Source organism: Tinamus guttatus, unplaced genomic scaffold (genome assembly GCF_059628265.1).
Source record: "Tinamus guttatus ecotype Peru unplaced genomic scaffold, ASM5962826v1 Tinamus_guttatus_pri_ptg000629l, whole genome shotgun sequence".
In the NCBI taxonomy this organism is placed as follows: Eukaryota; Metazoa; Chordata; class Aves; order Tinamiformes; family Tinamidae; genus Tinamus; species Tinamus guttatus.
In genome coordinates this window covers 1,221,841-1,249,832 of record NW_028289163.1, presented here as the reverse complement: position 1 = coordinate 1,249,832, position 27,992 = coordinate 1,221,841, and the positions used below count along the sequence as shown (strand labels likewise).

Genomic DNA, 27,992 nt, shown 5'->3' with positions numbered 1-27,992 from the left:
CCCCATTGGCCGCGCCGCCCGTCCGTCGCCGCCGAGCGCCCTCCCATTGGCCCGCGCGGACGTCGCTCGCAGCGGCTCGCGCCCGTCATTGGCGGAGCGGGCGACCACTCCGCGGCCGCGGCCCGCCCCCCGCGGCGCGTGCTCATTGGGGTGCGGCGGTGCCATTCAAAAGCTGGTCTCCGCCCACTCCACTGCCGCAATTCCCATTGGCCCTGGCGAGGCCACACCCACAGACCACTCTCCATGTTTATTGGCTGGCTGCTGGCCTCATCACCCCAGCCCGCCCACTGCTGTTCCCCATTGGCTACATGAGTCTGTCCTTCAAGAGCGATTCCCGCAGCTATTGGCCAAGAGTAGCGTCCATCCGGGCACCTCCCTCTTGCTGCATCCCTATTGCCCGAAAGAATCGTCCGTCACCGTAAGATCACGCCCCTTCCGGTGTCCAATTAGCTGAAACCACTCGGGAGCGGCCAACCCCCAGCTCCTATTTGCCAGCTCGGCTGTCACTCAGCGAAAGGGCGGTTCCACCTCCCAGCTGGCGCGGGAACGTCCGGGCTCGCCCCATTGGCGGAGCGCCCACCCATGCCCCTCCCTCGGAGCCTTACGAGTGGCTGTTCCCCCCGTCACTCAAGGCACCCCTCGCGCCACACCCACGAGCACAACACACCGCTGATTGGCTGACTCCGCTGCCCATCACGGGCTCGGCCCGCCCCTGGGGCTCAATGTAAACACCCCGCGGCTCCCCCGGGGTCCCCACGGGGCACCAGAGCCTCCTTAAATGTCTTTATTAACCCGTTATTAACCCGTTATTAACCCGCTACCCCCCCAAACGCCCAGCCCTGCGCCTCGCTCCCCGCCCTCCGCGCTCACGGCTACATGGGAGCCAGGAGGGCGCGCGGGGCCCGCGACGCCGCGCCGGCGGCGCCGTCATTTCTTCTCCTCCTCCTTTTTGTCCTTGCTCTCCTTGGAGGCCTGCGAGGCCAGCGAGCCCATGGCGTTGCGGATGGCCTCGTTGTTGGGGTCCACCCCCGGCAGGTTCTCCAGGACGCTCTGCAGGAACTCGGGGTCCTGCATCACGTCGTAGTCGTCTTCCTCCTGCGGGGACACGGAGACGGGTCGGGAAGAGCATCCGCTCTGCACGGGACAGGCTCTGCCAGGGAAAGGGTGACCTGGGAAACTGAAATCAGGCGCAGGTTTGGAGTGTGAAAGGATGCGGACAGCCCAGAGCAAGGGACCCGAGCACAGAGAGGGACTCTTGGAGGCTGGGATTGGGAGAGGCTGGGACAGGCCTTCCCAGGCGGACGGGGACAGCAAAGCGTCACCTTGGTGGGCTCCGACGTGTCCATGGCCGTGCTGCTGTCCACCTCCGCGGCCTCCGCCTGCGCGAACTCTGCGGACGGGAGAGAAACGGCGCGGGACGGGTCATCCACTCACCGCAACCCCACACACCAGGGCCACGCACGAGCGTTTAGGGCGACTCGGGCCCTGCCCAAGCTGCGAGGCCCCATTTCTTGGGGTTCGTTGGGGCCAGCGGTTCTGGCCACGTGCAGGACTTGTCCCCCGGGCCGAGGGGCTCACCCGCTCCCTGCAGGGACATCTGCATGGCGTAGGCGATCTGCTCCTCCTCCGTCATGCTGCTCAGGTCGGGCAGCCCCGCGCGGCCGAACTCCTGCTGGGTGATGGTCATCTTGAGCAGAGCGTCGTCGGAGTCTGCACGGAGAAGAGCGGCGCGTGGGTGACGAGGGCGCTGCTGGCACCCGAAACACAAGGGCCCCTTGCATGGGGGTAAATGCAGCCACGCTGGGGACGAGGAATAGAGCAGAGTGGCCCCCTGGGGACAGGGGGACACGTCTCTGAGCAGAGCGGCTCCCTGTGGCATTCATGGGACAGGGGGATGGGTTGTTCTTGGGAACAGAGAGGAGTTTCATAAGCTGGGATCTGCCCCAAATTCCACAGATAAACAGCCCAACTGGGCAGAAACCCCCTCCCATTTCCCCGTGGCAGATGCGGGAATTCCGAAGCCCGTTACCATCCCCTCCGGTGGACGCGATCCCGGCCTCGGCAGCGGAGGCCGCCGCGGCCCTCCTGGCCTCCTCCTCTTGCCGCTGCCTCTGCTCCTCCATGGAGACCCGCAGGGCCTGCGGAGACACGGGGATGAGCCGGGAAGAGCTCGGGATGGCCCCGCTCGGCGCTCACCGCCGCCTCCCCCGCGCTCACCAGGGCCAGCTCCGGGTCGGCGCTGGGATCGACGCCGAACTCGAAGTCGCTGGCGCCGAGGCCCAGCATGGCGCCGCCCTCGCCGGCCAGGATCGGGGAGCTGATGAGGGCATCGGCCAGGCTGGGCCCCGGCGGCACCGTCACCAGGTGGGAGCCCGTCCCGTCCTTGCCGTTCAGGGTGTTAATGAAGGCCGTCAGCTTGTCCGTGTTGGCTTCCTATTGCGGGGAAAAACTGGGATTAGAGGCTGGCTCCCCCCTGGTAGGGACCTCCAAACACCCCCACGTCCCCCAGGGGGACCGGAGAGCTGGACAAGTGGCTCAGGGTCACGCCACACTGCACCTGAGTGTTTCTCCTTAAAGTTTTTCTTTAAGGAGAAAAGCGCTGCTTTTAGGGAAGCAGGAGAGGTCTCTCGGGCCTTTTAGCTTTTTTTAAAAAGGAGATTTTCTTAGGACATTTAGCTTTTCTAGCAGTCCCTCTGCTGAAGGGACCGAGGTTCAGAGAACTGTTTGTTTTCTTGACCCACGTGCCCAGGTAAGACTTCAGGCTGGACCGGACACACAATCCTGGCTTGGATGGGAATTCCAAGGAGAGGCGGACAAGTCTCACCTCTTCTCCAAAATTGATGATGTCAACGTTGACTTTTTCTTTCTTAAGACGCTTTGCCAGTTTCACCAGCTGCAAGGAGAAACTGCAGCATTAGGTTTCAGGGCTTAGATGCATCCAGCTCAGTGGGAACCGGGCTGGAGCACTCCGGATTCACTCCTTGAGATTTGAGTTTCCCAAATTGTAGCCCTCAGGAACTCCAGAGGTATTTTCCAGGAATAAAGCATTTAAGACGTCCATACGTGCGACAGGCACCACCAAGCAGCTCTTGCTGCCAGAGGAATCAACTGGTTCCAACGATTCTGCAGAGAGTCTGGAGCTGGGAACACCATCTCCACCCTTGAACCTAACAGATTTTTGACTTGCTCTTTGAGAGCGACCCCAAATATCTGGATGAACTTTGCTGGCTTTGTTTCAGGCACAAAGCTGCATCTTCCTAAATGTCAGAGCGTTGTTTCTGCTAAGGGTATTTTCCCTTAAAAGCCCACAGGTGACAACCAGAAGGCGGGAGGCCCAGGACAGAACAGAAGCTCCCTGAATAGACGGAGCAGCCGGAGCTGGGGGAAGGAAGCGATCCCACCCAACCCATCCCAAGATCCGGATCTCTGTCCCTGGCTCTGGCCCAGCTGTTCCCATTCCGAGGCCAACCCCAAGTCCCACGCCGAGTGATAAGCAAGGCTCCCTTTGGAGCACAACCGGATCGTGTTTCCCTGGGAAGAGAGCCCCTTGTCGCCACTCACATCTTTCTCGTTGTCTTCCACGGGGCTCCCGACAAAGGCGATGATCCGCATCTTGTGATTCTTGCCCTGACGATGTTTCAAAGCCAGCTGCAAAACGAGGGTCACAGGGCACTTAGTGAACAGCTCCCAAGAAAGAAGGGACGGCCAAGAGTCACTTCTCTTGCTTCCAGGGGAATTTACACACGGGAAACTCCAGGCTAAATACCAGGGCAGGTGACCATGCCCTGGTGGAGAGGCCTCAGTTAAGGAGGTGGGAAGAGTTTGGCTCATCAGTTCAGGACATTTGATCAGCTCAGTGATTTGCTTTGCTTAGCCCCGGAGGCACAAACAGAACGGGAGCTCAGGCCTCAGCAGGAGAAATAGTTCAGCAGGACTCAGCAAGGCAGAAAGAGCTTCCCAGAAAGGCAGAGACTCACCTGGGAGCAACCACTTACATGAGCAACTCGGATTCCTGTGCAAAAGGTGATCTTCCCTTTGGGTTGCACTGTGTGGAGCTTGGAAAGGATCCGGCCTGTGTCTGGGGTCAGCGTGGTCAGCACTTCACAGTTACTGCAAGAAAATGCATTGAAACTGGCGACCTTTTACCTGGGATCTTTGCAAAACCCTTCGCTGCCCACGGGCCTAAGAGGCTGATTTTAACTGACTCTGGCCGAGAGGGAGCTCTGAAGGCACCAAATTCCTCCAAGCTCCAGGAGGACGAAGAAACGCTCCCTCCTAGAGCTGCGGCGACAGCTCCAGCCTCGACCCGCTCGTCGCACCACCCGGCCCCGGCGGCCGGACACCCCCTGCCCGCTCGTACTTGGCCAAGGTGATGAGGCCCACGTTGTTCTCGGGGTTGCTGCGGGTCTTGGAGTGGCACACGATGTTCACGGCGTCCTGCTGCGCCTGCAGGCGCGTGGGGAGGAAGTCCCCGTTCCTCATGTACTCGCTGTTGTCCACGCTGCGACACAAAGGAGCAGGGCTCAGCGCGCGAGCGGGGCGCTCGTCCCCAAAGAAGAGCCTTTTCGGGGAGGTCACAACGGGACACAAACTCCCCAGAGGCCAAAGGACCCCAGGCCGGGCTACTACAGACACAGTGACACTTCCGTGAGCGTCCGGATGGGACACGTCCCTCTGGGAGCAGGGGCACGTCACAGGGACCGTCCTTTGGGCCATGGGACAAGCTCAGACGACAGCCCCAGGGCCTGAGCCTGGAAGGGGGCTGCTCCGGATGCTGGAGCTGTTGGGACAGCTCCGAAAGCGGCAGGATGGGGTGGAACCTGCAGCCCGAACTCCCCGTGTTCGGCACCGGTCCCAGCCCGTGCTCCGCACACAGGGCCCTTTACCACGAAAGGGCCCTTTACCACGAAATACACCCCCCGCCAGGACCCCCTGCCCCAAACTGCCCCTGTCCCAAAGCTGCCCCTGTCTCAAAGCTGCCTCTGCCACAAGCTGCCGCTGCCTCTGCCCCAAAACTGCCCCTGTCTCAAACCTGCCCCTGCCCCAAACTGCCCCTGCCCCAAAACTGCCCCTGCCCAACCTGCCTCAAAGCTGCCCCTGCCCCAACCTGCCCCTGCCCCAAAGCTGCCCCTGCCCCAAAGCTGCCCCTATCCCAAAGCTGCCTCTGCCCCAACCTGCCCCTGCCCCAAAACTGCCCCTGCCCCAACCTGCTCCTGCCCCAACCTGCTCCTGCCCCAAAGCTGCCCCTGCCCCAAAGCTGCCCCTGTCCCAAAGCTGCCCCTATCCCAAAGCTGCCCCTGTCTCAAACCTGCCCCTGCCCCAAACTGCCCCTGTCCCAAAGCTGCCCCTGTCTCAAACCTGCCCCTGCCCCAAAGCTGCCCCTGTCTCAAACCTGCCCCTGCCCCAAACTGCCCCTGCCCCAAAGCTGCCTCTGTCCCAACCTGCCTCAAAGCTGCCCCTGCCCCAGGCTGCCCCGCTCCCCCCGCACCTCCACCACCCTTCCTGCCCCCTTCCTCACCCCCCCGCGCCTTCCCCTCACACCCCGTACCCCAAACCTCTCCCTTCCAGCTCCCCGCACCGCCCAGACCTTCCCCTACAGAGCCCGAGCCACCCCCTGCGCCCGGGCCCGGGCCCGCGCGGCCCGGGATGACTCAGGGAAACGCGTCCCCACGCGGGGCGCGCGGGCGCGGGGCCGTGCGGGCCCGGGGCCGCGCGGGGGACGGTGCGGGGGGCCGTGCGGGGCCGGGGGCCGCTCACCACACCATGGTGCTCTCCAGAACCATCTTGCCTCCGTCCCGCACGGCGGCCCGCGCCCAACACGGCGCCGCGCGATGGGCTCCGGGCTCGCGGCCAATCAGCGCCGCCCGTCTTGGGAGGTGAGGCGCGGCGCGGCCGCGGGGCACGCCGGGAGTTGTAGTCCCGCCAGCCTCAGGGAGGCGCGAGGGGACATGGAGGGAACCGGGACCCGCGCGACGGCACCGGGCCAGGACGTAGCCCTCGGGAGCTCCAGGGAGGCCCGTGTGGCCTCCAGGAGCCTCCTTGTACCCCCTACTCTGGGCTTGGAGCCCCATTCCCGCCCAGGGGAGATGCATCCCCTTCCTCCTCCCTGTGCCCAAGGAAAGAGGGGAAAATAAATAAAATAAAAATAAATAAATAAATAAAATATAATAAATAAAGAATAAAATAATAATAAAAATATAAAATGTAAAATAATAAATATAATAAAATAAAGAGCCTGGACACATTATTGGGTTTAGTAGCATACCGTATATTGCGTCTCTGTGCTGAGAAGAGACAGCTTGTGTTTCCCAATATCCATTTTAACAGCGGCCCAAAGGAAATCAGAGTTACACGGTTAAAAGGACAATATCCACGACACGGCACGAGGTGTTTTCCACGGGGCAGGTCCCTCAGCACCGGGCTGGGAAAGGAGCAGGAGATCCCACCGTGCAGCACGGGAGCGGCGTCCACACGGAGCAGGGAAGGGCTCCGGCCTCGCTCCGCTTTCCATCCCCGGTGCTGGCGTCGGATCATCGCGCCCAAGGAAGGGGCTTTCGTCCTCTCCTTGCTCCTACCCGTGCCGACCGGCCGGGAGAACCGCAGCCGCCGCGATAGAGAAAAAAGACACTTTATTTATTCTTTTTTTTTAAAAAAAAGACATTAAAACTAGTTGCCTGCCACTTTCAAATGCGCACGCAAAAGAAAACGACGACAACAACAAAAGTTCTTCTGAAAAAACATTACAAAGCAGAGGTCAATAGTTCTGATATATAAATGCCACCCCGCCCCAGCCCTCCCCATTTCCCTACTCACTGAATAACTATCCCCAGAATAAAACACTTAAATACGACTTCATAAATAGTAAATCATGAAAAAAAAAATGAGACTTGGTTTTCTTTCCTCCTGGTAAAAAAACAAAAAACAAACAAACAAAAGAGTTAGGAGGGAAGATAAGAAGCAGTGTCTAATATAGACAGTTACTTCGGCTATAAAGTGTAACCTGCTGGATAGAGTCAGAGGTAAAGGGGAGGGAGAGCGGAAGATCCACCAGAGACATTTCCAGTCGTCCCCATGCTGATCTTCCCGATCCCGGGTCTCGTCGTGACGTTTAAATTGGTTCGAGAGCCCTTGAGACTGTTCTCGCAACTCCACCAAACCCCTTTGGATCCGGACACCCGGAGTAAGGCCGTTCCACTTGGTCTTTCAAAAAAAAAAAGGTTTTCCTTAAAAAAATAATCAGCTTATCGCATCCACTTTAAAAGTTTGAAGTGGAAAGGTGGGAAGAGACTCGCCTCTGGAACATCAACTAAAAAAAATCCCCTCTACACCACTACATTCTTTGTTTCCTTAGCAATCATTGCTAATTAGTATAGAAATCCCTTGCACTACTGCAAGGGCAAACACTTTTAAATTACTTTTTTTTTCATATATATATAAAAAAGAGGATGGAGGATTCTAACCCACTGGGAACATGGGGAAGAGTCGCTTCATTTCTTAAAAAAAGCATTTAGTGAAAATAAAGATCAGGCCAACGTTTGCTTGGAGATCTCTAGGTAAGTGTCTGCAGCCAGTGCCTGCGAGGCGTCATCGCGCCCGGCTTGTGTGCGCACAACGGAAACAGCAACAGATTTTGCTCGTTTTCAGGTTTTTGTTTCATTTAAATTGGACACGAGCCCTCAGCATCCTCAGGCTCCAGGTGCATCTTGCAGAGGCCAAAAATCTGTTGCAACACACGGAACAGGCGGCCAGGTACGCAGGAATCTCAGTTTCAAGCTCTGCAGAGCGCTGGTGTCGACCATGGCTCTGCAAATGCTGGCTAAGATATAAGTGGGAGTTATCAAAAGGGAGCTGAGCTATAAAAACTGCGAGGTTTTTGCAAGTGGTGTCCACAAAAGGATGTAACAGCAGAGCTAGGGCAGGGGAAGGGAACCGAGCGGGCTGGGTTTGGTCCGTTTGCTTGAGAAATACCAAAGGCTTCAAGGAGATGACCCTTACAAAGGGCCTTTCCCCGCAGAGGGGAAGGGAAGAAAAGGTTTGTCTAAAAAACCGGGGACAAAGCAACCCAAAACACCTCCCTGACACCTCAAAAGCTTCGCACATTCCAAGTCCTCCACGATGAAGCACTTAGCTGTCCACGTGGCAACGCAAGGCTGAGGATCCTGTAACCGAGAAAAACTGGCGGAGGAATAAAGAACAAAAAGAAAAGCTCCTCTGCGCCCAGTTTAGCTTCCACTCCCCCGTTGCGCCTCTCTCACGTGGGATACTTTTTTGGTGGAACACTGAGAAGCCTATTTATTTGTAAAAAAAAACCCACTATATTGCAGGACTGTAAAGAAGTTGATATGACCAAATTCAAACCAACACTTAAATTAAAAACTTGCTTCGAAATACAAAATTAAACCACATTGCTCTGTCGCAAACTGTCCCAACGAGGCTTCCATGCCCGTTTCCCCCCCCAGGACTCTGAAGAGTTGCCCATTCTGGCCGGGTTTGCGACGCTGGCGTCACAAGCGGCTAAATCCCAGAAAATCGGATCCCTTTCCCAGAGAACTGGAGCCTATGGAGCATTTCCTCCTCCTGTTGACCACCTGCTTTGCTCCCACCAGGCTTTAGAGAAAGGAGGACAGCACGGATACAGTCCCACCTCGAGGGCTCTGCCGTAAGGAGATTTTCCAGGCGTCCAAGGCTCAGCGGTGCTGACTCCGTCTTTGTTAATACTATCCCACTAAGTGTAGCCCAGCCTTCTAGGTTTCTGTCCAGGTTAAGATTTCTAATAAAATAAAATAAATCAGCCCCAGGGGCTGGACGTTTGCCAGGCTCCGCAGAGCACGCAGAGCGAGCCGCTTCCATCCCGACCGTCTCGGTGGTGCTTCACTGCGAAGAGAAAAGAGGGGAAATGCTGGAAAGGAGCCTGCCTTCCTCCGAGGAAGGGCAGCACAAGGGCTCCTTCACCTAAGCCACCCTGGGAGAGGGAAAGGGAAGGGAGCTGCTGAGTTGGGCTGCATTTGGGCTTTTATTTGAGCTGCCCCTTTCCATTAAAACAAGCAGGTCTGGGTATTTAATCAGTGCTGGAGCAGTGGGATAGTCCGTTCAGATTGACCCGTTTCTCTGCTATCAGACCCACTCTGGAAGCTCAGTGCCCTGCCTCTGCTCTGCCTCTCTCCTTACCTAATTTAAGGCTTTTGGGGGCGGCAGATCTCATTAAGAGCAGCGCACAAGGCAGCCCGAGCCTGCGTGTTCCAGAGGGGAATGAACGACATCTGCTTCCCGCTCTGCTCGATCCACACACAACCAGCCAGGCCGGTGCTCCCAGCAGCACAACGAGAAGTCAAAGCAGCCCCTGTAATTGCCTGTCCACCTATAGAGCTGCTCCTATTCTACCCGAATGGGAGGTACTCACAAAGCTTATCTCCGTTTCCTGCAGGTCTTCAAGCTGTTCTCTCAGTTCTGAGGAGCGCTCCGGTATGGAAGGTCCCGGGGATCCACTGGGGAGACAGAAGGGACAGATCTGTAAAGCAGGTTTTTTAAAACGAGCCCTCAACAAGTGCCATTTCTTGGCTACCCTGCTATACCCAGCGAAATGAAACATCCAAGCACTGCCCGAGGGCTTTTGTTAGGCAGATTTATTCCAGGGTCACAGGCAACACTATCCCTGCTGACCCAGGCAGCGAAAATAACACCTAGAAAACCAATCCCCCAGCAAGCACGACTCCCAACACGGGGAACAAGCACCTTTTGTCCGGCTAAGAAGCGACACCTCTTTTCAGAAGTCTCCAAGCACATGAAAATGGTCCAGGCACAAAGTATCCAGCATCTCCCCGTTGCACTGACAACTGGGGGAGGTTTATGACCGCCCGTGTGTCCCTTGATTTGTTACAGCCTGCTGGAAGCAGATTAACTGGCTCCATCTCCTGTTGCCAGCACGCAGAAGGCATCCAGGTCCGCAGCACCCCGCAGATCGGATCAACAGCAGTTCTTTAACCCAAATTGAGTCATAATTGTCCTCATCAGGCGCAAAAAAATCCACCTTTCTGCCTAGATTGAGCCTCACCAATTTGTCCGCTTCCTCTCAGCTGGTTCCTCCACTTCTGTTGAGCTTTCTGACTGGCAAATTGCCCATTCTGACCGGCAGAGAAATTAAAGACGACGACGCTCGGTGCTAGTTACAGAGCAAGAATTTCTCCCAAAGTTGACGTAAGAGCAGAGTTCTAATGAAGGGCCCGTGATCAGGTTCCCAGAAAAATAAATACCCGCCTATATCTAGCTCTGGGGCTAGGAACTTACCTTCCCAGGGGCACGTGGTGACGTGTTGGTGTGTCAGACCCCAGCACGGGGCTGCCGGGAGGTTAACGCAGCGCTGGGCCGCGAGCCAGGGGAATCCCAACCGTGCTGCCCTTCCCGGGATGAGGACAGGCTATTCCTGGAGCCTGGCACGGGGAGGGCAACGTCCCCGGCCCGTTCGGCACCGCAGCCACCTCGCCAGCCCCCAGCAGCAGGGAGGGATGAGACCTCCGAGATTTGCCGTGCCGGATCCGAGCAACTCCCGGCCGGGTGGCGGGACAGGGAGAACCGGCTCGGCGCCCGCGTCACCGTCACCGTCGTGTGGTGACAGCAAGGGCATGGATGCAGCTGCCAGCGGGTGGCACCACTCCAGGGGACAGGGGATTGTGCTGCCAAGCTCAGGCTGAGGTGGTCTGGGCACAAAAGAGCCAGATCCTGTCCCAACCCTCGGCGAGCAGAAGGGGAGAGCTGCTCTGGCTGTAGAGAGTTCCAAGGAGATCCCTATTTGGAGAGGGCTGCGTAGGTTTAAGAGGCTTCCCAAAGAGGGGTAAATACCCAACTAGACCAGCTAACTCTGTAGAGAGGGGGAAAAAAAAAACATTTAAAGCCATTCAGCGAGTTACAGTGTTAGAAATCAGTCATGTACAAACTGCTTTCACTCTTTGCTGGGTTTGCAGGGCTCAGCAGCAGCTCATAGAAGGGGGACAAAAGCTGTTTCACCATACAGCAAGCAACCTCTGCCACGTCATGCCCTCCATGTTGAAGCATTTTAACATGGCACTGACTGCGAGAACTCTGTAAGGACCAGGCAGCAACAAGCACGGGGCCAAGGCTCAGAATAAGTGTCACTGAATTCCCCCTCTGAGGCAGGATAAGGTTTCAGGCAGGCTGGTTCCTCCCCTCACCTAGACAAGATGATGCCAGGAGCTGTTCTAGGCAAATCCTTTGCTGAGCTGTCAGCTTTATGCACTTGCACGCCCACTGACCTATGTAGAGATCGAAGGAGAGAGACCTGCAGTTAAGGAAATGGCAAGGAAGGCTCCGGCATGCCCACGGCCTGGAAAGGAGCAGCTCTGGTGTAGGATCCCTACCAAGAAGTCTCCGGGTTTGCAAGGGGGAGCAAGAGGTGCTCACTGCAATTGTGTCTTGCTTTCCTTCAGCTCAGAGCAGACACTGCAATCTGTGCCAGTCTGGGTGAGGAAAGCGGTTTCCAATCACATCCAGGAGGAGAAGTTAACACCTCAGAACAGCTTCCGTGAAAGGGATTGTCCTCTGACCACAGCTCCTCCTCACACCTGCCAATGGTACCCCGTGGACAACAAATAACACATTCAGACGCAGACAGAAGCTCCCTCACAGCTCTCCATGCTCTTTTTTTTTTTTTTTTTTCCCCAAGATATTTTGAGCTCCTGTCCCAGGTCGGAGGAGCTCAACGCTGCCCAAATCAGGAAGATGCAAGAGAGCCCAACCCTCCGAGAGGAGCAGCCAGCAGGTCCCTTCGAGGGCCACCCAACGCCACATCAAGGCTCTTCACATCCATTTCCACAGCGACACTTCCACTACGTTGCTTTCATGAACACAAACCCTTCGAGTCCAACAAGGCCGTTAAACACAAAACAAGGACCCCAAAGCCACGGGGACTCCCCCACAGCCCAAGCAGGAGATGCAGGATCACGTCGCCTGTAAGGGACCGCGCGCGGGACGGGTGACACGATGCTCCCCCTTGCACATGCTCCAGCCCACGGGCCTGAACTTGCTCGACACAAAAAGGCCACTCAAGATGCAGGTTTTGCACCCATGCCAAACCCGCAAACACCCCCCAAAGCAACGCAGAGCCCTGCCACAGCCCCTAACCCCAAGCTGCAGGAGCTGCTGGCCCACGTGTGCTGGGAGAGCCCTGCTCTTACCTGTTTGCAGGAGAGTTGAGGCCCCCGCTGCCCAAGGAAGAGGTGGACAGGGTCGTTGCGACGGAATCGCTGTTGGCTTCATCCACCGGCAGCGTCCTGGGCAGGAGATCTGGACGCCCAAGGTGGGAACCTGGGTTAAAGCACAGACTGTTCCATCACCACCGCAACGAGTGGCACTACGTGGCACGAGCTGCCACACGGCACCGGCACGAGAGCTGGGCTGGATCCCACCCGAGACACCTAAAATCCCTGGGGACAGAGGGACCAGCCCTGCATTCAGTTCTCTCAACTGGAATTACTGTGGTGGCTTCGTGGGGAACAGCTTCTCCACTGACTTCTTGTTTTTTAAATCTAGCCAGTTGCTTTGCCTCCAAAGCAGCTTGCTGGGGCAATTAGTTCTACAAGATAATTATGCCCCAAGGAAAACTATTTCCCTGCAGTTCTTCTCCTGCTCACATCAGGGGAATTGGATTAGAAGTATCCTCCCCAAAATGCACTGATGGGCTCTGAGGGGCACAGAAGTAGGGCTCAGTGTCCCCTGGACCTTCTCAGTGCCCCCAAGAGATCTTGGTCCCCATCTAGTTTCACGTACCCACAATCTCAGAAAACAGGGTCCCTGGCAAATCTGCAAAGCAACAGGGTGGTGTCTCGCCCGGTTCAGGAGGCAGCAGGCTTCAATGTCACAAAGATGAGCTTAAAAAGGGCCTTTTTTAAAATTGTGGTTTGTTTGTTTAAGCCCAGGCACCAACCTTGCTCCACGTCCACCTCTGTTGTCACTTGTGCTTTTGTCTCGTAGGACACGTGTGACAGGGAGGGCACTCCTCCTTGGCAGCTCCGCCGAGGAACCGTCGTGCCCGAGCGGCTCTTCTTAGAGGGAGAAGGCTTTACTTAAAGACAAAAGCCAAAACCCCACTTGACTAACAACATTCTTCTCAGGAAGGGGTAAAAGACCCGACCCAGCAACTTTGCAGTGCCAGAGTGTGACACAGAGGCTGAAGCAACACCCAAAATGCTGAAACAGCTTCTCTAAAGTCACAGCTGTGTGGCAAGAGCAAACTGGGAGGAAGCAAGAGGTGACACAGCACATTTCCAAGAGTTCTCCCATGTTGGCAGGCAGCTTCCCGAGCAGAGGGAAGCAGAATTGCCAGCGATTGCAGGGTTGCAGCTGCACAAAAGGTACTTACACGGTATTTTCTTGAACGCTGTGTTGCACATGAAGCGTTGGAACCTCTCGGCGTAGAAGCTGGGTCTGTGCACGGATACGGTGTCCTAAGAGACAAACGTGAAGTGCAAGTCTGAATTAAGGGGTGTTCAAGGCTCTCCAGGCTGTCAATCTTGTTGTGTTGGAGTGGGAACAGTCAAGGGGTTCTTTTATGCAGCAACTAGTAGCTGTGAGAAGCAGGTTGGATCCTGAAATATGAATTATATCCAGAGCAATCAAATACTTCCTGAGGTGGATGAGCAATACTATTATTTCCCATGTTTCTGAGGGGACCTAGAAAGTTTTCCTTTTATGTGAAGTGACAGCCTCTAAGAGCCAGGATCCTATGCCCAGAAGCACCAGGAACAGGAGACAGTTTCAAGAGCCATCGCTGGAAGCTACACGGTGCATTTTTACTACTTACTCCATCATGTACAAGGGCTTTCCAAGAGTGCTCCAACTTCTTGATAAATCTGAGAAAGGAGAGGATTAACAATGATGTTAATGCCAGGTCTCCACAATCTCTGTTACATCCGTGTTACACAATCTGTTTTACATCATGTTACATCATCTTTTAACAGAAATCTTGCAGCTGTTTCTCACTGCCCAGGCAGGAGTGATTAGAGGCATTTTAGGCCACCACCTATTTTTCCCTTGCCACTTCCTGCACACTCCCTGTGTACAACAACCACAGCACAGCAAAGAACTTTGGGACAAGAAACCTGTTCCAGCAACATGAAGTAAAGGCAGTAAACAAGACCCACAAAATAATCCCAAAATGTCAAACAAAAGAAGAAATGAAACCGTTAATAAAAATAAATTAGAAAGCTTATTCGTGTCTCAACTATTTCTCCAAATCCAATCTTGATATCCAAGCAAGGGGAAATAATGCTGTGAATTGGAATTCATGCTGGCATTGCAGGTTTCCTACCTGTACGACTGCAACACATCGATGATGCCAACGTAGAGGAGCAGTCTCTCCCCTTTGGCATTGCGGGCTGGAATGCCTCCCATTCTAGGGAAAGAAAAGGGTAAAAAAAACAGGAAATAATATTTTCATACCCTACTGTCCCCCTCATGCAGCCTGGCATGAGCTGAGGACTGCGTAAAGCATCTAGCGAAGCAGCAGCACCAACGTGGACTTACTGGTCATCTGTTTCTATGGTGCCACCTCGCCGAGCTTCTCCTTGGATCGATTCCATGGCTGTGGAATACAGGGCCTTCTGGGCAGCCGGTCGGCGCGTATCCGTCTGGGATGTCCCGTCTGCCATGGCGTGCTCCCTCTGCGCCTGGTCCATGTTGTGGATTGCCACGAGCAAACTGTAATCCATGATTTTAAAACTCTGCAGGACCTGGGCGGGAAGGCAACAAAGGCCCATTCAGTGCTGCAAGCTCAGGGAAAAGGTCGGAGCAGGCGGATTCACGAGCATGGTCAGCGTTTTTGCGGAGGGCAGCGAGGGCACCGAGGGCAGGGCTGTTGATCCACGCTCCAGGGGCTCCAAAGGGACCCAAGGTACAAGCCCCAGGGCTCTGCACAGCTATTCCAAGGCAGTTTGGGACTTGGAACTGGATTCCGGCTGGCAATCCCACCCTTCTCCCAGCATCCTGCTCTACTCCGGAGCACGATCCTGGCAGGAGGAGGGAAGACGCCGTTTCCTCTCGCTCCAGAGGCTGTGCCGAGTTTAATTCGGCTTGGAAGCACGGAAGAAAACTGGGCTCCACGTCCTGCTTCCCATCCACAAAGAGATGGACAGACAGACGTCCTCTACTCAACACCCCAAGCCAAGGCTGCAAGGACAGAGGCTGCTGCCCACTTTTCTCGGGAAAAGCTCAGGAAAGGGCAGGAAGCCTCCGCACTGCCCCTCGCCCTTCCCACTTACCAAACAGTCTCTCTGCAACGTTTTGCACAAGGCGCTGTACATGTCGGAGTCTAAAAACAGCCCGTCGGGGATGTCCTGCATAAAATCCAGGTCCTTGTAGGTCGGGAAGACCTTCTCCCGCTCCTTCTGGGACGCCCGGCGCTTGTAGGTGGAGCCCTTCAGGTCGTACTTGAGGTGCATTTTCACGGAGCGGGGCAGCAGGTTGTTCATGACGACGATGCGGATGTTCTTGCCCCCAGCCTGGACACAGTACAAGCCGTAGAACTTGGGCAGCAGCGTCCTCGGGTTCTGGTTCAGGTTCTGAAACGCCAAAGGGCAGCGGGACATTTTTCAAAGCCGTTCTGGTTATTCGAGGTGCCAGTTTGAGGAGTTATTTGCTCCTTCACCTGCCTCTAAATTGAATATTTATAAAGTACCCATGCAATAAGCTGCCCAAGTGACTCACCATGTAGTAGCCAGGTAGCAGCTTCTGCAAGAACTCAGCCTCCTTGTGCTGAACCGTTTTGATGATGAACTCATCGTCGCTGGATACGTAGAAGAGGGACCCGCTGGCGCCAGAGTTGGAGAGCTCGATGAGAGGATCGTTGCAGAGCGAGTACTGAGGAAGACACAGGGAGAAAAGTGACGAATCGGAGGGCACAGATTCTTGCTTTTAAATATGAACAGAGGCAAAATGTAGGGACACGCACAGCATCTACCACTAAGACAAGAGGAAAGAGGGCAAAACGCCCAAACACACAACAGCATGGGAGCAAATAGGCAACAACGTACCAGGTAGTCATCCGGTCGGATCCCGAAGAGCTCCCGGAAATAGCGGAACGCCACCGGAGCGTAGGTTTTGAAACGGAAGTCGTTGTAGTGATGAGCTGGGGTCAGGTTACTGCCTTCGCTGCTCGAAGGGAGAAGCACACGAGTGTTTGTACCCGAAAGGTTTCTTGGAGGCACCCGAGAGCACCCGCCGAGGGGAACGGCCTGACACGCAGCACAAATCAGCATTTTTCACCCAAACAGGGGTGTCTCAGGCACAAGAAGAGCCAGGAGAGGCTCCAGGAGGCAGCAGGAGAGCTGGGCTCACCCCTGCAGTCAACTGCTGAGCTTGGGGCTGCTTCCCAATGTACAGACAGGGGTAGGAGCCAGCTCTCCCGCCGTCGAGCGCGGCGGAGGGGACACGAGCACTGACCTGGGGAAGAAAATGCTTTCTACGACGTAGAAATCTTGCATGAGAACATCTCTTTCAGGTTTGGTGCTCAAGCTCCCAACTGTGTGCGTAATTCCCAGCTGAATGGCCCCTTTCAAGGCCGACGAGGTTGTCTGGAGGGGCAGGAAACACACGAGTTAGACGTGATGCAGCGGGTCGCCAACGGGCACAGGCAGAGCTCAAAGTTTCAATCAGGGGATTTTACACCAACTGGCTCCAGGGACAGGTAGACATGAACCCTGCTGCAAGGCTTGCTGGAAATGTGAAGGCTGCAGAGCAGGTGCAGGTTGGATTTGTGAGCTGCCGCTCATGGATATTTCCCTTGGCTTCCACGTAAAACAAACGGAGCCAGGGCTCACAATCCAAACAGCTCGTGTTTTCCTGCAGCTAAACGAAGCTCAGCCCCCTCCCATGCAAAAGAAACCACTGCAGAGCAAAGCATTTGGTGACAGAGGGATACCCCGGGGTCTAAGACCAGATTTGAGGAATATTTTGCGCTTTTGCCCAGGCGTGCATCCTCCACGAAGCCCTAGAAAACGGCCACAAACATTTCACCTGCTTCACTGTTTCTGTCCTATCACAGCTGGTTGCCTGTTGCCAATTGCTTTTATGTAGCAAAAAAATTCAAACAACAGCTCATGACCTCTGCAGAAGGAAGCTACATCCCAAACTTAAGTAAAAAAGCAATTCCAAAAGGCACTATCAAAAAAGCTTTTGAAGCAGCACATGAATTCCTCCCATACGCTCCAGTTCCTTACCAGACAGGTAGGGAAGTGCAGCTGGATTAGAGATTTGGAAGAGCCGCTTCCGTAAAGCACTCAAATGTCGGCACCAAATCACTGCCCAACCTCAACCCTTCTGGGATTGTGTGTGAATCAGAAGGGACCCAAGAAGTGTTGCTGAGGGGCCAAGTTTCAAATTAATCCCCTCTGGAAGGCGGCAGCAGCAAAGGCCACGCTCAGCCCTGGGATTTCCCAGGTTCTGGCCAGCGTTTGTGTTGCAAACAGGAGGACACCCCTGCCAGGAGCCGTGCAAGAGGAAACCCACCTTTTTATAGGTGGTCTCCCCCGTGGAATCCACTCCTCTGTGGCCCTTCTTTATCGTCTGTGAGCCCGGCTGTCCGGAAGAACCCGGCATCTAGGATGGGAGAGAGAGATGGTAAAGATTAGGAATTAAAATACATAACTTGAAAAGAATAAGAATCTTGCTGCAACCTCAACTGGGCTGCTGCCCGGGTTCTACACGTATTTAAGCCTGAAAGGAGGCATTTTAACACTCTTAGAGGACATTCTGTTAACTAGGGGGAAAAACAGCAATTTATCAGCCAAACTTACCTCTGAGGTGAGTGATTTTTTGAACGTTGAGGAACCTGTTAAAATAATAAAGGCATATTTAGAGTTAATCGTTATTAGGCAGCACAAAAAGCTTGGCATTCTGCTTGGAGCTCCCCAAAAAGCACTGACTCATGCTCGATTTCACCCCAGCTTCTCTGACAGCAGCAAGGAATGTTGTCAAACCACACGGAAAGGCTGTTCTGCTCCCTGCAGCCCCACTCAGTTTGTGCCCAGGCCACTGTCCTTGGCTACCGTCTGCTCTCGCTGGGTCCAGGAATCTCCTCTGGATTCCTGGAATCTCCCCTGGATTCCCGGAATTCTCCAGCTCGGCGTGAACACAAATTGTTCTACCAGATTTTCGCATTGCTTCGGGATGCCCTGTGCTTGCAAAGGACCCTGGCATTAAATGCAACACGTGCAATTAACCCCCAGTTCCTTTTGGAGCAAACGATTACGTAAATGAGACCTTCCAAAAGCCCCAAGATTCCAGCACGCCCGAAGTCGCTTCATCCCCTTGGAAATCAGCTGTGTTCCTATTCAATCTTCCATACAGAATCATATTCCAAGAGGATTTGACCACAGCGCTCTCATCAGAAGACCCTGCAGCAAATTTGGGGGGTTTTTATCCTGCCTTAATCGCATACACAAAACATTTAAAGGATATAAAAGAAGCCTCAACTGAGAGGATGAGCATCCCAAAGCACAGGGGAGCCGGGTGCTGGGAAACCCACCCTCCTCCTGCAGAAAACTCTCTTTTTTCACTTTTTTTTTTGCTAAATGACTCCAAAGAGCCTCTAGATCAGAGGCCCCGACGGGGAGAAAAGGGTTGGAAAGAGGAAAGTCGCTGCATGTGGTCACAAGCCCCGGTCCCAACACGCCCTGTTCCGAGGCAGGAAGCACCGCTCCCTCCCGGCGCTTTCCAGGCAGTTTTTCCGACTGGGAAAGCGGCGATTCCCGTCTGCCCGGCACAAAACACCCATTCACCCTGGCTGGAGAGACCCAAACAGTTAACTCGAGCTGCTCGCCATAGGAAAAAGGAAACAGGCTGCGGTTAGAAACTCACAGCGCCCAAAAATGAGCTCATTACATCCCAAAAAAACTCCCTTTTTTTCTTTTTTTTTCCCTTTCACGAGCCTGGGAGCAATCCCTAGGGCCGATTCCAGCGCATTCCTCCGAGCTGTTTACTGGAAGCTGAATCAAGCTAAGCAAATAGCTGCCTGGCCTTGGCCGTCCTGGATTATTTCCAGTCGGCACAGCCAGGATGTTCTTCCAGCCACGAAATCACTGCAAGAATCAAAAGCTAAACAGAAGCCGCAGGGATGGCACCTGCTCAAATAGTTTGGGCAAAAGTTTTGTTGCAAAGAGCATAGCAAGACGCCCAAGTCAGATCCTTAACTTGTTTTTTTCCCAGCAAACGCACACAGCAACTGGATTTAGGCAGGACAGATACCTGCGTGGCTCTGTGTTTAAATAGAGCCGCTCTGGCAAGTTTTGCCTCGTGTTTTTGGTAAAAATACCCCGCGGAGCCGGTCGCGCACCCCAGCACAGCGCGAGCTCCGCGCCGGGATCCGCCTTCCTCTTCCTCCTGCATCTTCCTCCGGCACAGGAGAGGCTGCCCCCTCCGCAGATCCACGGCACGAGGGCTTTCCCCATGCGGCTCTTTTACGCTCCGGACCGGGAAGATCCTCTTGGATTCTCCGTGCGTTTCGGGGGAACGCGTCTGCGCAGGGGCACAAGCCGGGTGGGACCCCAAAATACGGGCCCTGCTCCACACTGTCAGTGTGGAGGCTTCCCAAAAACGTCCCCGGCCGCGCGCGGAGACGAACGCGTCTCCCGCAAACCCAGATCCAAACCTGCACGCGGGAAGAGCGGAGCCGCCTCTTTGTATCCGAAGTGCAAACCGGGCAGAAACGGCAGCAAAAACGGCCCCCCTGGAACAATCCTGCTGCGCACACGTTGCTGTCCAGCGCTCACACAGCACACACGGAAAACAGCAGCTTCCCACGAGGGCAGCGTGGGGAAAAGGCCCCCGGTTTCGGCAGTCCCCAGAAGCCAAGGCAGGGGTTATCGCGTGGCGCTTTGCTGTTGGTTACTGGGCAGGGAGAAACCATGCTTTTCTAAGCATATATATGCAACACGACTACCTCTTCGAAATGGTACCACTGAGCAGCACAAGAAGCTGAAATCTATGCAAGGAAAAGAAACAGAAAGGTTACGCAGGCGTCCCGGGTGAATGGGTCCTTTCAAGGGATGTGTTTTCGCTGAGAAAGTTACCCCAGTATGAAAAGAAATGCTGTTTGCACGAGGTAAGGTGCAGCTTCAAGCTCTACATGGCCAACGCGCAATGCAAACCTCGGAAAGGGAAGAGCATAAGGATTGCTCCTGCTTTTGCAAGGAAGCTCCTGCAGGAACATGGGCAAGGGCGGCCTCAACCCAAAGTTGAAGCCAACGCTCTTAATCCCAGTTTTCTCAGTTGAAAAACGACCTCAGGAATCAAGGCTGGGCACTAAACTTGATAATTCCCTTCTTGGAGGCACCCGAGGGAAGGTGGCAGCTCAAACCTGACATCTCCATGTGCTCTCCGACAGCCCTGGGAGAAAGAGGAGCAAAATAACCCCGAGTGCCCCCGACGCAGCTCGTTAAATAAACGAGATCGTCTCGGTGATGGTTTCAGCAGCGGCGAAGGATGGAGCAGCCCACGGAGGCAACAGGACTGAGCGGGGGAAAGTGGAGAGAAGTGGGCACAAGGCCTGAGAAAAGGAGAGCGAGCTAGAAATATCCAGCATCTGTTCCCGACTCTCTTCCATGTTTCTTCCTCCGTTATCCTGCTCACAGCCCCAAGCCTTTGGCCTTTCTCCTGCCCCAGTCCAAGACACGGGCGTGGAGACACTCCGGGCCTCGTTACGGAGCCGCCTGGGACTCAGGAACACCCTGGGAATCCAAGAATCCTGTAAAAAAGCCACAATTTAAACTAAGGAGCATTAAAAAAATCATTGAACAAATAAAGGAAAAAATACCTTATGGCTCAGTGCAACGGCTGGAAAAAAACAAGGGTGCAAGAAGAGCTAAGCGCTGTGAAAAGTGAGTGAAATACCAGCCTGCAGTGTGTTCATTTTATTGCTTTTCCTGATGTTTCAGAGCAAAAACATCCTGGGGGCGGGGGGAGAGCAGGAATGAGGTTATCTCGAGTTTCCCAGGAGAAGTCGGGGCAGAGGGCAGGATTTGCTGGGAGCATTTAGCACCTCCGCGTCGAGGAGGTCTCGGAGAGGAGAACGCTGCGGGATTTTCTGGAGAATTCCTCCCCTGTTACCTGTGGAAAAGCTGGAAAGAGGCTAGTGCCTCGGAGCAGGCTCTTCTGGCACACAGGATCCTGCCCATTTGAAAATGAATCCCGCAGTTGGCCTGAGCCCATCGATTTTATAGTTCTGCATTGCTAGAGCTTGCCACAAAAACACCTCAAGGATCGGAAATTTCAGCTCATCCCTGCCCCCTAAACAGCAAGAGCTGGTCAAGAAATACAAAACTGCTCATTTTTGCATGGCCTGGTCGTTGGGAATGCAGGTTTACAGCTAGCAGAGCTACTTAAGGGATCTTTCAAATAAACTCTTAAAGGATTTCTATTTCTCTAGAAGGATAAAATTGAGGTCAGATGGAAGGTATCTGCTGCCCTGGGAGCGCTCTGCTTTTTAAATAAGGCAGAGTCCTCGGGGATGTGGCAAGATAATATATTTAATCACCACGATTACATAGCAATCGAGAACAAGAACAACTGCCTGTTGTGGTGCTTGGAATTGGAGGAAAACAAATCCCAAGGAACGAAGCTTTGTGCAAGCAAAGGGAGGCGGGAGCCGGAGAGCCCCGGAGCAGGGCAAGGATTCGGCCCTCGGATGGACTCGTCACTCACTGAGACAGCCCAACCTGGGGACGGTGACAAAGCCGAGCAATTCCCGTGTCGCCGAAAGCGACGGTCCCCGTCTCGACACCAGGACCTGGTTTATGGTATCGCTCCACGACACCAAGGAGACGGTTTTGACACTTTGATACTAGAGAAGGACACGAGAGAGACACGTTTTATAACTCAGAGACAGGACTTAAGTGTTTTGAAGACCGATTTTAAGTTAAAGAGGAGCCGTTTGGGCGCTTTTGAACTAATCCGCTCTTCCCTCCTGGCTGGACCAGGACAGGAGCTGCTCTCCTGCAAGGACTTAAGGAACTTAAGGAACAATTTCTTAACAGTGAGGGTGCCAGAGCCCTGGAACAGGCTGCCCAGAGAGGTTGTGGAGTCTCCTTCTCTGGAGATCTTCAAACCCGCTTGGCCGCAGCCCTGTGCCACATGCTCTAGGTGACCCTGCGTGTGCAGGGGGCTGCGCTGGATGATCCCTAGAGGTCCCTTCCAACCCTAAGCATTCCATGATTCCATGATTCTGTGACTTGCTGCTGGGGGTGGATGAGCCTTTCTAGAGCTTTTCCACCCATGTTGAGGATGGAGCAGCTCAGGGCCCTGCTCGTGGCTCCGTAACTCCTGCCAGAACAACTCGTCTGTCCCCATAGAGCAAATCTGGAGAGCAAATCTGGAGAAAAAACCTTTTGTCTGTAGGGAAGGGGGACAATGACCTCTCAGCTGCCTCCGTAATTACGAAGCGGCCGCTGCAGCAGAGGCACAAAGAACCCAACAACTGAAACCCCCCATTAGCATTTTGGGCCCTTCAAAAGCAGGAAACCTCTCGGGGCTGCCCCGGCGGGTGGAACGGCCAGGGCTGGAGGGAGGGAATCGCTGCTCGTGAAAGGGGGGGAGTTTCAGAATCCTTCCCGGCCCCAGTATTTGAGTGTGAGGCAGCAGCTCGCTGAGTAACCAGCCCCGGGGCCATCGGCACCAGCACGGCTGGTTTGGGATGGTTTAAGGCTTACTGGGGCGAAAATGGGAAGCCCTGTGTCCAAAACATCAGCTTTACACACAGCTACGGCCCCCTCCTGTCTGCCCCCCGTCTCCCGGGGATCTGCCCAAGCAGCACTGGAAGGAGTAAGCTGGGAATCTAAAGCCTCCACATGGTCAGGATAAAGCAGTAAATGGCCACGTTCTGGCACGGGGCTGAATTTGGGGCCGCGTCGGCTTCTCTCCAGGCTGGAAACAAAAGCACCGGCTCCCGCTCCAACCTGCTCCCGGTTCTACCTGCTCTGGCTCTACCAGATCCTGCCCAAAGCCCAGATCCTGCCCGGCCCGGCACAGAGAGGCAGGAAATGAGCAGCAAAACATCCCACCAGCAACATCCCGCTCCCTTCGGAGCGGGCGGCGGAGCCTCCCGGAGATCGGAGCAGCAGCCGGGAGCGGCGACGGAAACCTGTGGCTAGCAGGGATGGACCAAGGCGAGCGCACGGCCCGCGGCCCAGGCTCCACCATCAGGATTCACGTCCTGCTTTCCAGCGCTGCCATTGATTCCAAGAGGAGAGAAGGGATTCAGCCGTGCGCTTCCACGTTTTCCTCTTAAGTGAAGCTCTCGGAACCCTTCACACCCACGAGACTTCCCAAGCAGGCTCTGCCATCCTGTGTTGGGAACCTTGTAGGAAGCCGCTGCTGTTTCGAGCCAGCGCGAGAGGCCCGGGGGTTGTATCGAGGGGGAAAAAGGCTGCCCTGGCGCCGAGCACCACAGATCCCCCCGGGAAACGCTGCAGAGGGCCGAGCCGCACGTTTAGGAACCAGGAAGCCCCGCGTTTCATCCCGGCCCCGCTCTCCACAGCCGCGCGCGCTTTGTCACCCCGGGATCCCTCAGGAACGAGGCCCGTGCCCAGCCCGGAGCCGCGGGGGGAGGTTTCTGCGCCGTCCCCGCCGCGGAGCCGCCTCGGCCCGCCGCGATCCCTGCCCGCCCCGCGCGGCCCCCTCGTACCCGCGAGGCCGCCGCTGCTGCCGCTGCTGCCCCCGGACTCGGGCCCGGCCGCCGCCATCTTGCTGCGCTGCCTCCTCCTGTGGCGCCCGGCGGCGGCGGCGGCGGCGGCGGCTCGCGCGCTCCGCCCCCCCCCTTCCCCCCCCGCCTCCCGACTTGGTACCGCCCGCCCCGCCCTGCGCCGCCGCTCCGGACCGCACCACCCGGCAGGGGCGGGGGGGGAGTGCGGAGCCCGCACGCGGCGCACGCGGCGCACGCGCCGTCGCCGCGTCCCTCAGCCCCGCCCCCCGGGCGCAACCACTGGGCGCGGAAAAAGAGGGGGGGGATCCTCCCGCCGGAGGCGTGTGGGTGTTCATAGGGCGCATGCGCGCAAGGGGAGGGGGCGAAGCGGCCACGTGACGGGGAGCGCGGGCGCGAGAGGTGGCGCACGCCGCGGATGACGTCACGCCGGGGCTCGGCGATGACGTCACACCCCGGCGCTATAGGCGACGCCCCCCCGCCCTTTGCGCCTATACGAGAACCTGTAGCCCGCAGGGCGGCGCCCTCTAGAGGTACCAGCCCCGCACTCTGTAAGGGACCATATAGGGCACTTATAGCCTATAGGGGGGGCCGTGCCCCATAGGGAACCTCCCGCCGCCTATAGCCCCCCCGCAGCGCCCTCCCCTCTAGGGGGCGTGGCCGCTCTCATCGAGCGCTCGGCGCTCGGCGCGCGCTGCCTGGGCGCGCGCGCGCGGGGAGGCAGGCGGGCGGCAGGGCGGGCGGCGGCGCGCCGAGCGCGGCGGCGGCGCGATGAGCCTGGCGGAGGGCCGCGCCCCGCGGCGCACGGCCGGGAACCGCCTCTCGGGGCTGCTCGAGGCCGAGGAGGAGGATGAGTTTTACCAGACCACGTACGGGGGCTTCAACGAGGTGCGGGCGGCTCGCAGGGGCCTGGGGCTGCTCGGGGTTGAGGGTCTCTGAGGGGACCCTGAGGGTTTGGGGGGGCCCTGGGGGACGGAGGGGGCTGGGGAAGCTCCGTGGGGGGTGGGAGAGTCCTGGGAGCCCCAGGGGGGGCAGGAGGGAGGTTTGGGGGCGCTTATGGGGGGGGAGGACCGGGGAGCCCCTTTGGGGAGGCCGGGGCGGGCGCTGAGACCCTGAGGGCGGCCTGGGGCTGTGGGGGGGGCGTTGGGGGCTGCAGGGGACCCTTGGGGACAACGGGAAGCTTTGGGGGGGGGGCGCTGAGCGGGGGGGGCGTTCGGGGCCTCTGAGGGGGGACTGGGGGAGCAGGGGGTCCCGTGGGGGCTGCAGGGGACCCTTGGGGACAGCGGGGAGCCCTGGGACGGGGGCAGTTTGCGGAGGCGCCGCCATCCCGCAGGAGTCGGGCGACGACGAGTACAAGGGCGACCAGTCGGCCAGCGAGGACGAGGTGGACTCGGACTTCGACATCGACGAGGGCGACGAGCCCAGCAGCGACGCGGACGAGGGCGAGCCCCGGCCGCGGCGACGCGGCGCCACCAAGGCCTACAGGGTGAGGGGGGGCGGCCCCGGACGCCCGGGCCCCCCCGGGGGCTGCTCCCTGCTGCCCGTCTTTACGGAGCTGCCTCTGAAGCGCCGGGGGAAGATCCGCGAAAAGGGGGTCGTTAAGGAAAATTAACGCTGTAATTAGTGATATAGGGGGGGATGCCTCTCTGGGGCTGTCGGGGCCTCAGCAGGGACCGCTCGGTGGCCCCTGCCTGGGCTCGTGTTTGAACGTGGAAGTTGAGCAGGGAGGGAAGCCTCCCATTTCCCGCACCCCGTTCCCGCAGGAGCCCATCAAGACCCTGCGCCCCAAGAAGCCGGACGCTGCCCAGAAGACGCGAGAGGTGAAATCCGTCCCCTCGGAGCTGCAGGATGAAGTGGTAGACAGCGAATGTACGCGGGCCGGGATGGGGGGCTGGGAAGGGGGGCGGCCGGCGCTCGCGGCTGACGCGCGGCCGCGGCGCCAGGCCGCAAGCACATGCGGCAGTCGACCACGGAGCACACGCGCCAGACCTTCCTGCGGCTCCAGGAGCGCCAGGTGCAGTCCAAGCGCAAGAAGGGCGGCGCCAACCACGACCGCCCGCTCACGCAGGAGGAGCTGCTGGAGGAGGCCAAGATCACGGAGGAGATCAACCTCCGCTCGCTGGGTGAGCGCCCGCGCGCCGGAGCACGGGGAGGCGCCGAGACCCCTGCCCGTCCTCCCAGGGGGACGGGGAGGCGCCGAGACCCCCTCTTGTCCTCCCAGGGGGACGGGGAGGCGTCGAGACCCCTGTTTGTCCCCATGGGGAAGCAACGAGACCCCCGTTTGTCCTCCCAGGGAGGCACCGAGACCCCCGTTTGTCTCCCCGGGGGGACAGGGAGGTGCCAAGACCCCCATTTGTGTCCCCAGGGAGGTGCCAACACCCTCATTTGTCCCCCCAGGGGGACGGGGAAGCACCAAGACCCCCATTTGTCCCCCTGGGGAGGCACCGACTGCCCCTTTTGTCCCCCCAGGGGGATGGGGAGGCACCAAGACCCCTGTTTGTCCCCATCGGGAAGCACCGAGACCCTCCATTTGTCCCCCTGGGGAGGTGTCAACACCCTCATTTGTCCCCCCAGGGGGATATGGAAGGCACCGAGACCCCCGTTCCTCCCCATGGGGAGCACTGAGACCCCCATTTGTCCCCCTGGGAAGGCACCAACAGCCCCTTTTGTCCCCCCAGGGGGATGGGGAGGCGCCGAGACCTCCGCTTGTCTCCCCGGGGAGGCACCGAGACCCGGTTTGTCCCCCTGGGGAGGTGCCAACACCCTCATTTGTCCCTCCAGGGGGACGGGGAGGTGCCGAGACCCCTGTTTGTGCCCCTGGGGAGGTGCTGAGATCCCTGTTTGTCCCCTCGGGTGGCTGGAGAGGCGCCGAGACCCCCCATTTGTCCCCCTGAGGGGACAGGGAGATGCCAAGACTCCACATTTACCCCCCTGGGAAGGCGCCGAGACCCCCATTTTGTCCCTCCTCCGGCTCCTGCAGAGAACTACGAGCGCCTGGAGGCCGACAAGAAGAAGCAGGTGCAGAAGAAGCGCAAGTGCGTGGGGCCCGTCATCCGCTACTGCTCCGTCACCATGCCCCTCGTCACGGAGCTGGGCAAGGAGGAGAACGTGGACGTGGAGGGGTAGGGACGCGCGGGCGGGCGCCAGCTCCGGCCCCCCGGCTCCATCCCGTTGCACCGAGGGGGCCAGGCCGGGCGTTCGGCTCCCTAATCCTGCCCTTGAGCCGGGGGATTTGGTGGCTCTGGGAGTCGCCTCGGGGTTTCCCCCCGTGTCCCGCCCGAGCTAATTCCCGTCTTTCCAGGTTGGATCAAGACGCGCAGCAGGCGGAGGCGGCGCCGGCGCCGGGCGGCAAGTGCTCGCGGACCTTCATCACGTTCAGCGACGACGAGACCTTCGAGCGCTTCTTCCCCAAGGCCAAGCAGCCGCGGCTGCCCGTGCGCGAGCTCTGCCCGGTGACGCACAAACCGGCCGTGTACCGGGACCCCATCACCGACATCCCCTACTCCAGCATCCGCGCCTTCAAGATCATCCGCGAGGCCTACAAGAAGTACATCACGGCGCACGGGCTGCCCAGCGCCGCCGCTGCCACGGCCGCGCTGGCCGCCGCGCCGCCGGGCGCCGACGCCGCCGGCCGCGCCACGCGCCAGAAGATCATCATCAAGCAGAGCGTCCCGGCCACCTGAGCGGGCGCGCGGGGGGCCTGGGGGCCGCTCGGCCCGCCCGCGGGCGAGGGCGCCGCTTTTTCGGGGTATTTATCGACTTTTTACGGTTTTTATATGGAAGGAGGTGGCGGCGCCGCTGTCTAATAAAGCCGAGGTGTGTGGATGGTTCCGCTGGGAAATGAGCAGCGCCGGGGATTCCTGGAGGCCCTATGGAAAACAAAGGGGTGGGGGGACGGTTTTCCAGAGGGCTGGCCCAGGTCCCGGGGGGCGGCAGCGGCACCTGCTCCCGGCTGCTCCGGGGGATCCTGGTGGATCAAAACGGGGGAGCGGAGAGGGGGGAGCCGCAGCCTGAGGCTGCTCCCGGGAAGCTCCGGGCGGCTCCGCGGGGCGCTGGCCGGGCGCGATAGCGCGCGGGGATATGTGATCTCGCCCCTCCCCGCGCCGGGCGCCGGATAAAGCGCTGAGCTCACGCGCTGCCGCCGCAGCCCCGGGGCCGGCGCCCGCGCAGCCGCCCCGGCCAGCACCGAGGTAGGGACGCGGCGGTGGCGGGGGGGGGGGACGCTGGGGACGCTGTCCCCAAGGCGGTGGCTTCCCCGGCTCGGTGGCACCGGTGCCCTCGTGGGGGACCCCCT

At 57.7% G+C, this 27,992-nt stretch overlaps 3 protein-coding genes across 3 annotated transcripts; 1 reads left to right on the top strand and 2 right to left on the bottom strand.

Annotated features, from left to right (window-relative positions):
- Positions 1–914: 914 nt before the first annotated feature.
- On the bottom strand, positions 915–5,836 carry PSMD4 (proteasome 26S subunit ubiquitin receptor, non-ATPase 4). The gene is made up of 10 exons (XM_088535328.1): positions 5,758–5,836; positions 4,361–4,501; positions 3,996–4,110; positions 3,562–3,648; positions 2,825–2,893; positions 2,218–2,433; positions 2,030–2,138; positions 1,579–1,710; positions 1,323–1,390; positions 915–1,095 (listed from the first exon to the last, which is right to left on the bottom strand). The coding sequence occupies exons 1-10, from the start codon at positions 5,781–5,783 to the stop codon at positions 928–930; spliced, it is 1,131 nt and encodes a 376-aa protein (XP_088391454.1). The 5' UTR covers positions 5,784–5,836; the 3' UTR covers positions 915–927.
- A 3,011-nt stretch (positions 5,837–8,847) lies between these two features.
- PIP5K1A (phosphatidylinositol-4-phosphate 5-kinase type 1 alpha) lies at positions 8,848–23,774 on the bottom strand. Its single transcript, XM_088535387.1, has 16 exons — positions 23,684–23,774; positions 17,802–17,836; positions 17,515–17,604; positions 16,450–16,580; positions 16,041–16,158; positions 15,715–15,867; positions 15,270–15,569; positions 14,536–14,741; positions 14,321–14,404; positions 13,814–13,862; positions 13,373–13,457; positions 12,938–13,075; positions 12,189–12,318; positions 11,187–11,267; positions 9,401–9,485; positions 8,848–8,874 (listed from the first exon to the last, which is right to left on the bottom strand). Exons 1-16 carry the CDS (start codon positions 23,739–23,741, stop codon positions 8,872–8,874), a joined length of 1,746 nt encoding a protein of 581 aa, XP_088391513.1. The 5' UTR covers positions 23,742–23,774; the 3' UTR covers positions 8,848–8,871.
- Positions 23,775–24,428: 654 nt separating this feature from the next.
- VPS72 (vacuolar protein sorting 72 homolog) lies at positions 24,429–27,381 on the top strand. Its single transcript, XM_088535322.1, has 6 exons — positions 24,429–24,586; positions 25,032–25,184; positions 25,462–25,567; positions 25,642–25,821; positions 26,679–26,820; positions 27,000–27,381. The coding sequence occupies exons 1-6, from the start codon at positions 24,470–24,472 to the stop codon at positions 27,379–27,381; spliced, it is 1,080 nt and encodes a 359-aa protein (XP_088391448.1). The 5' UTR covers positions 24,429–24,469.
- Positions 27,382–27,992: the final 611 nt, after the last annotated feature.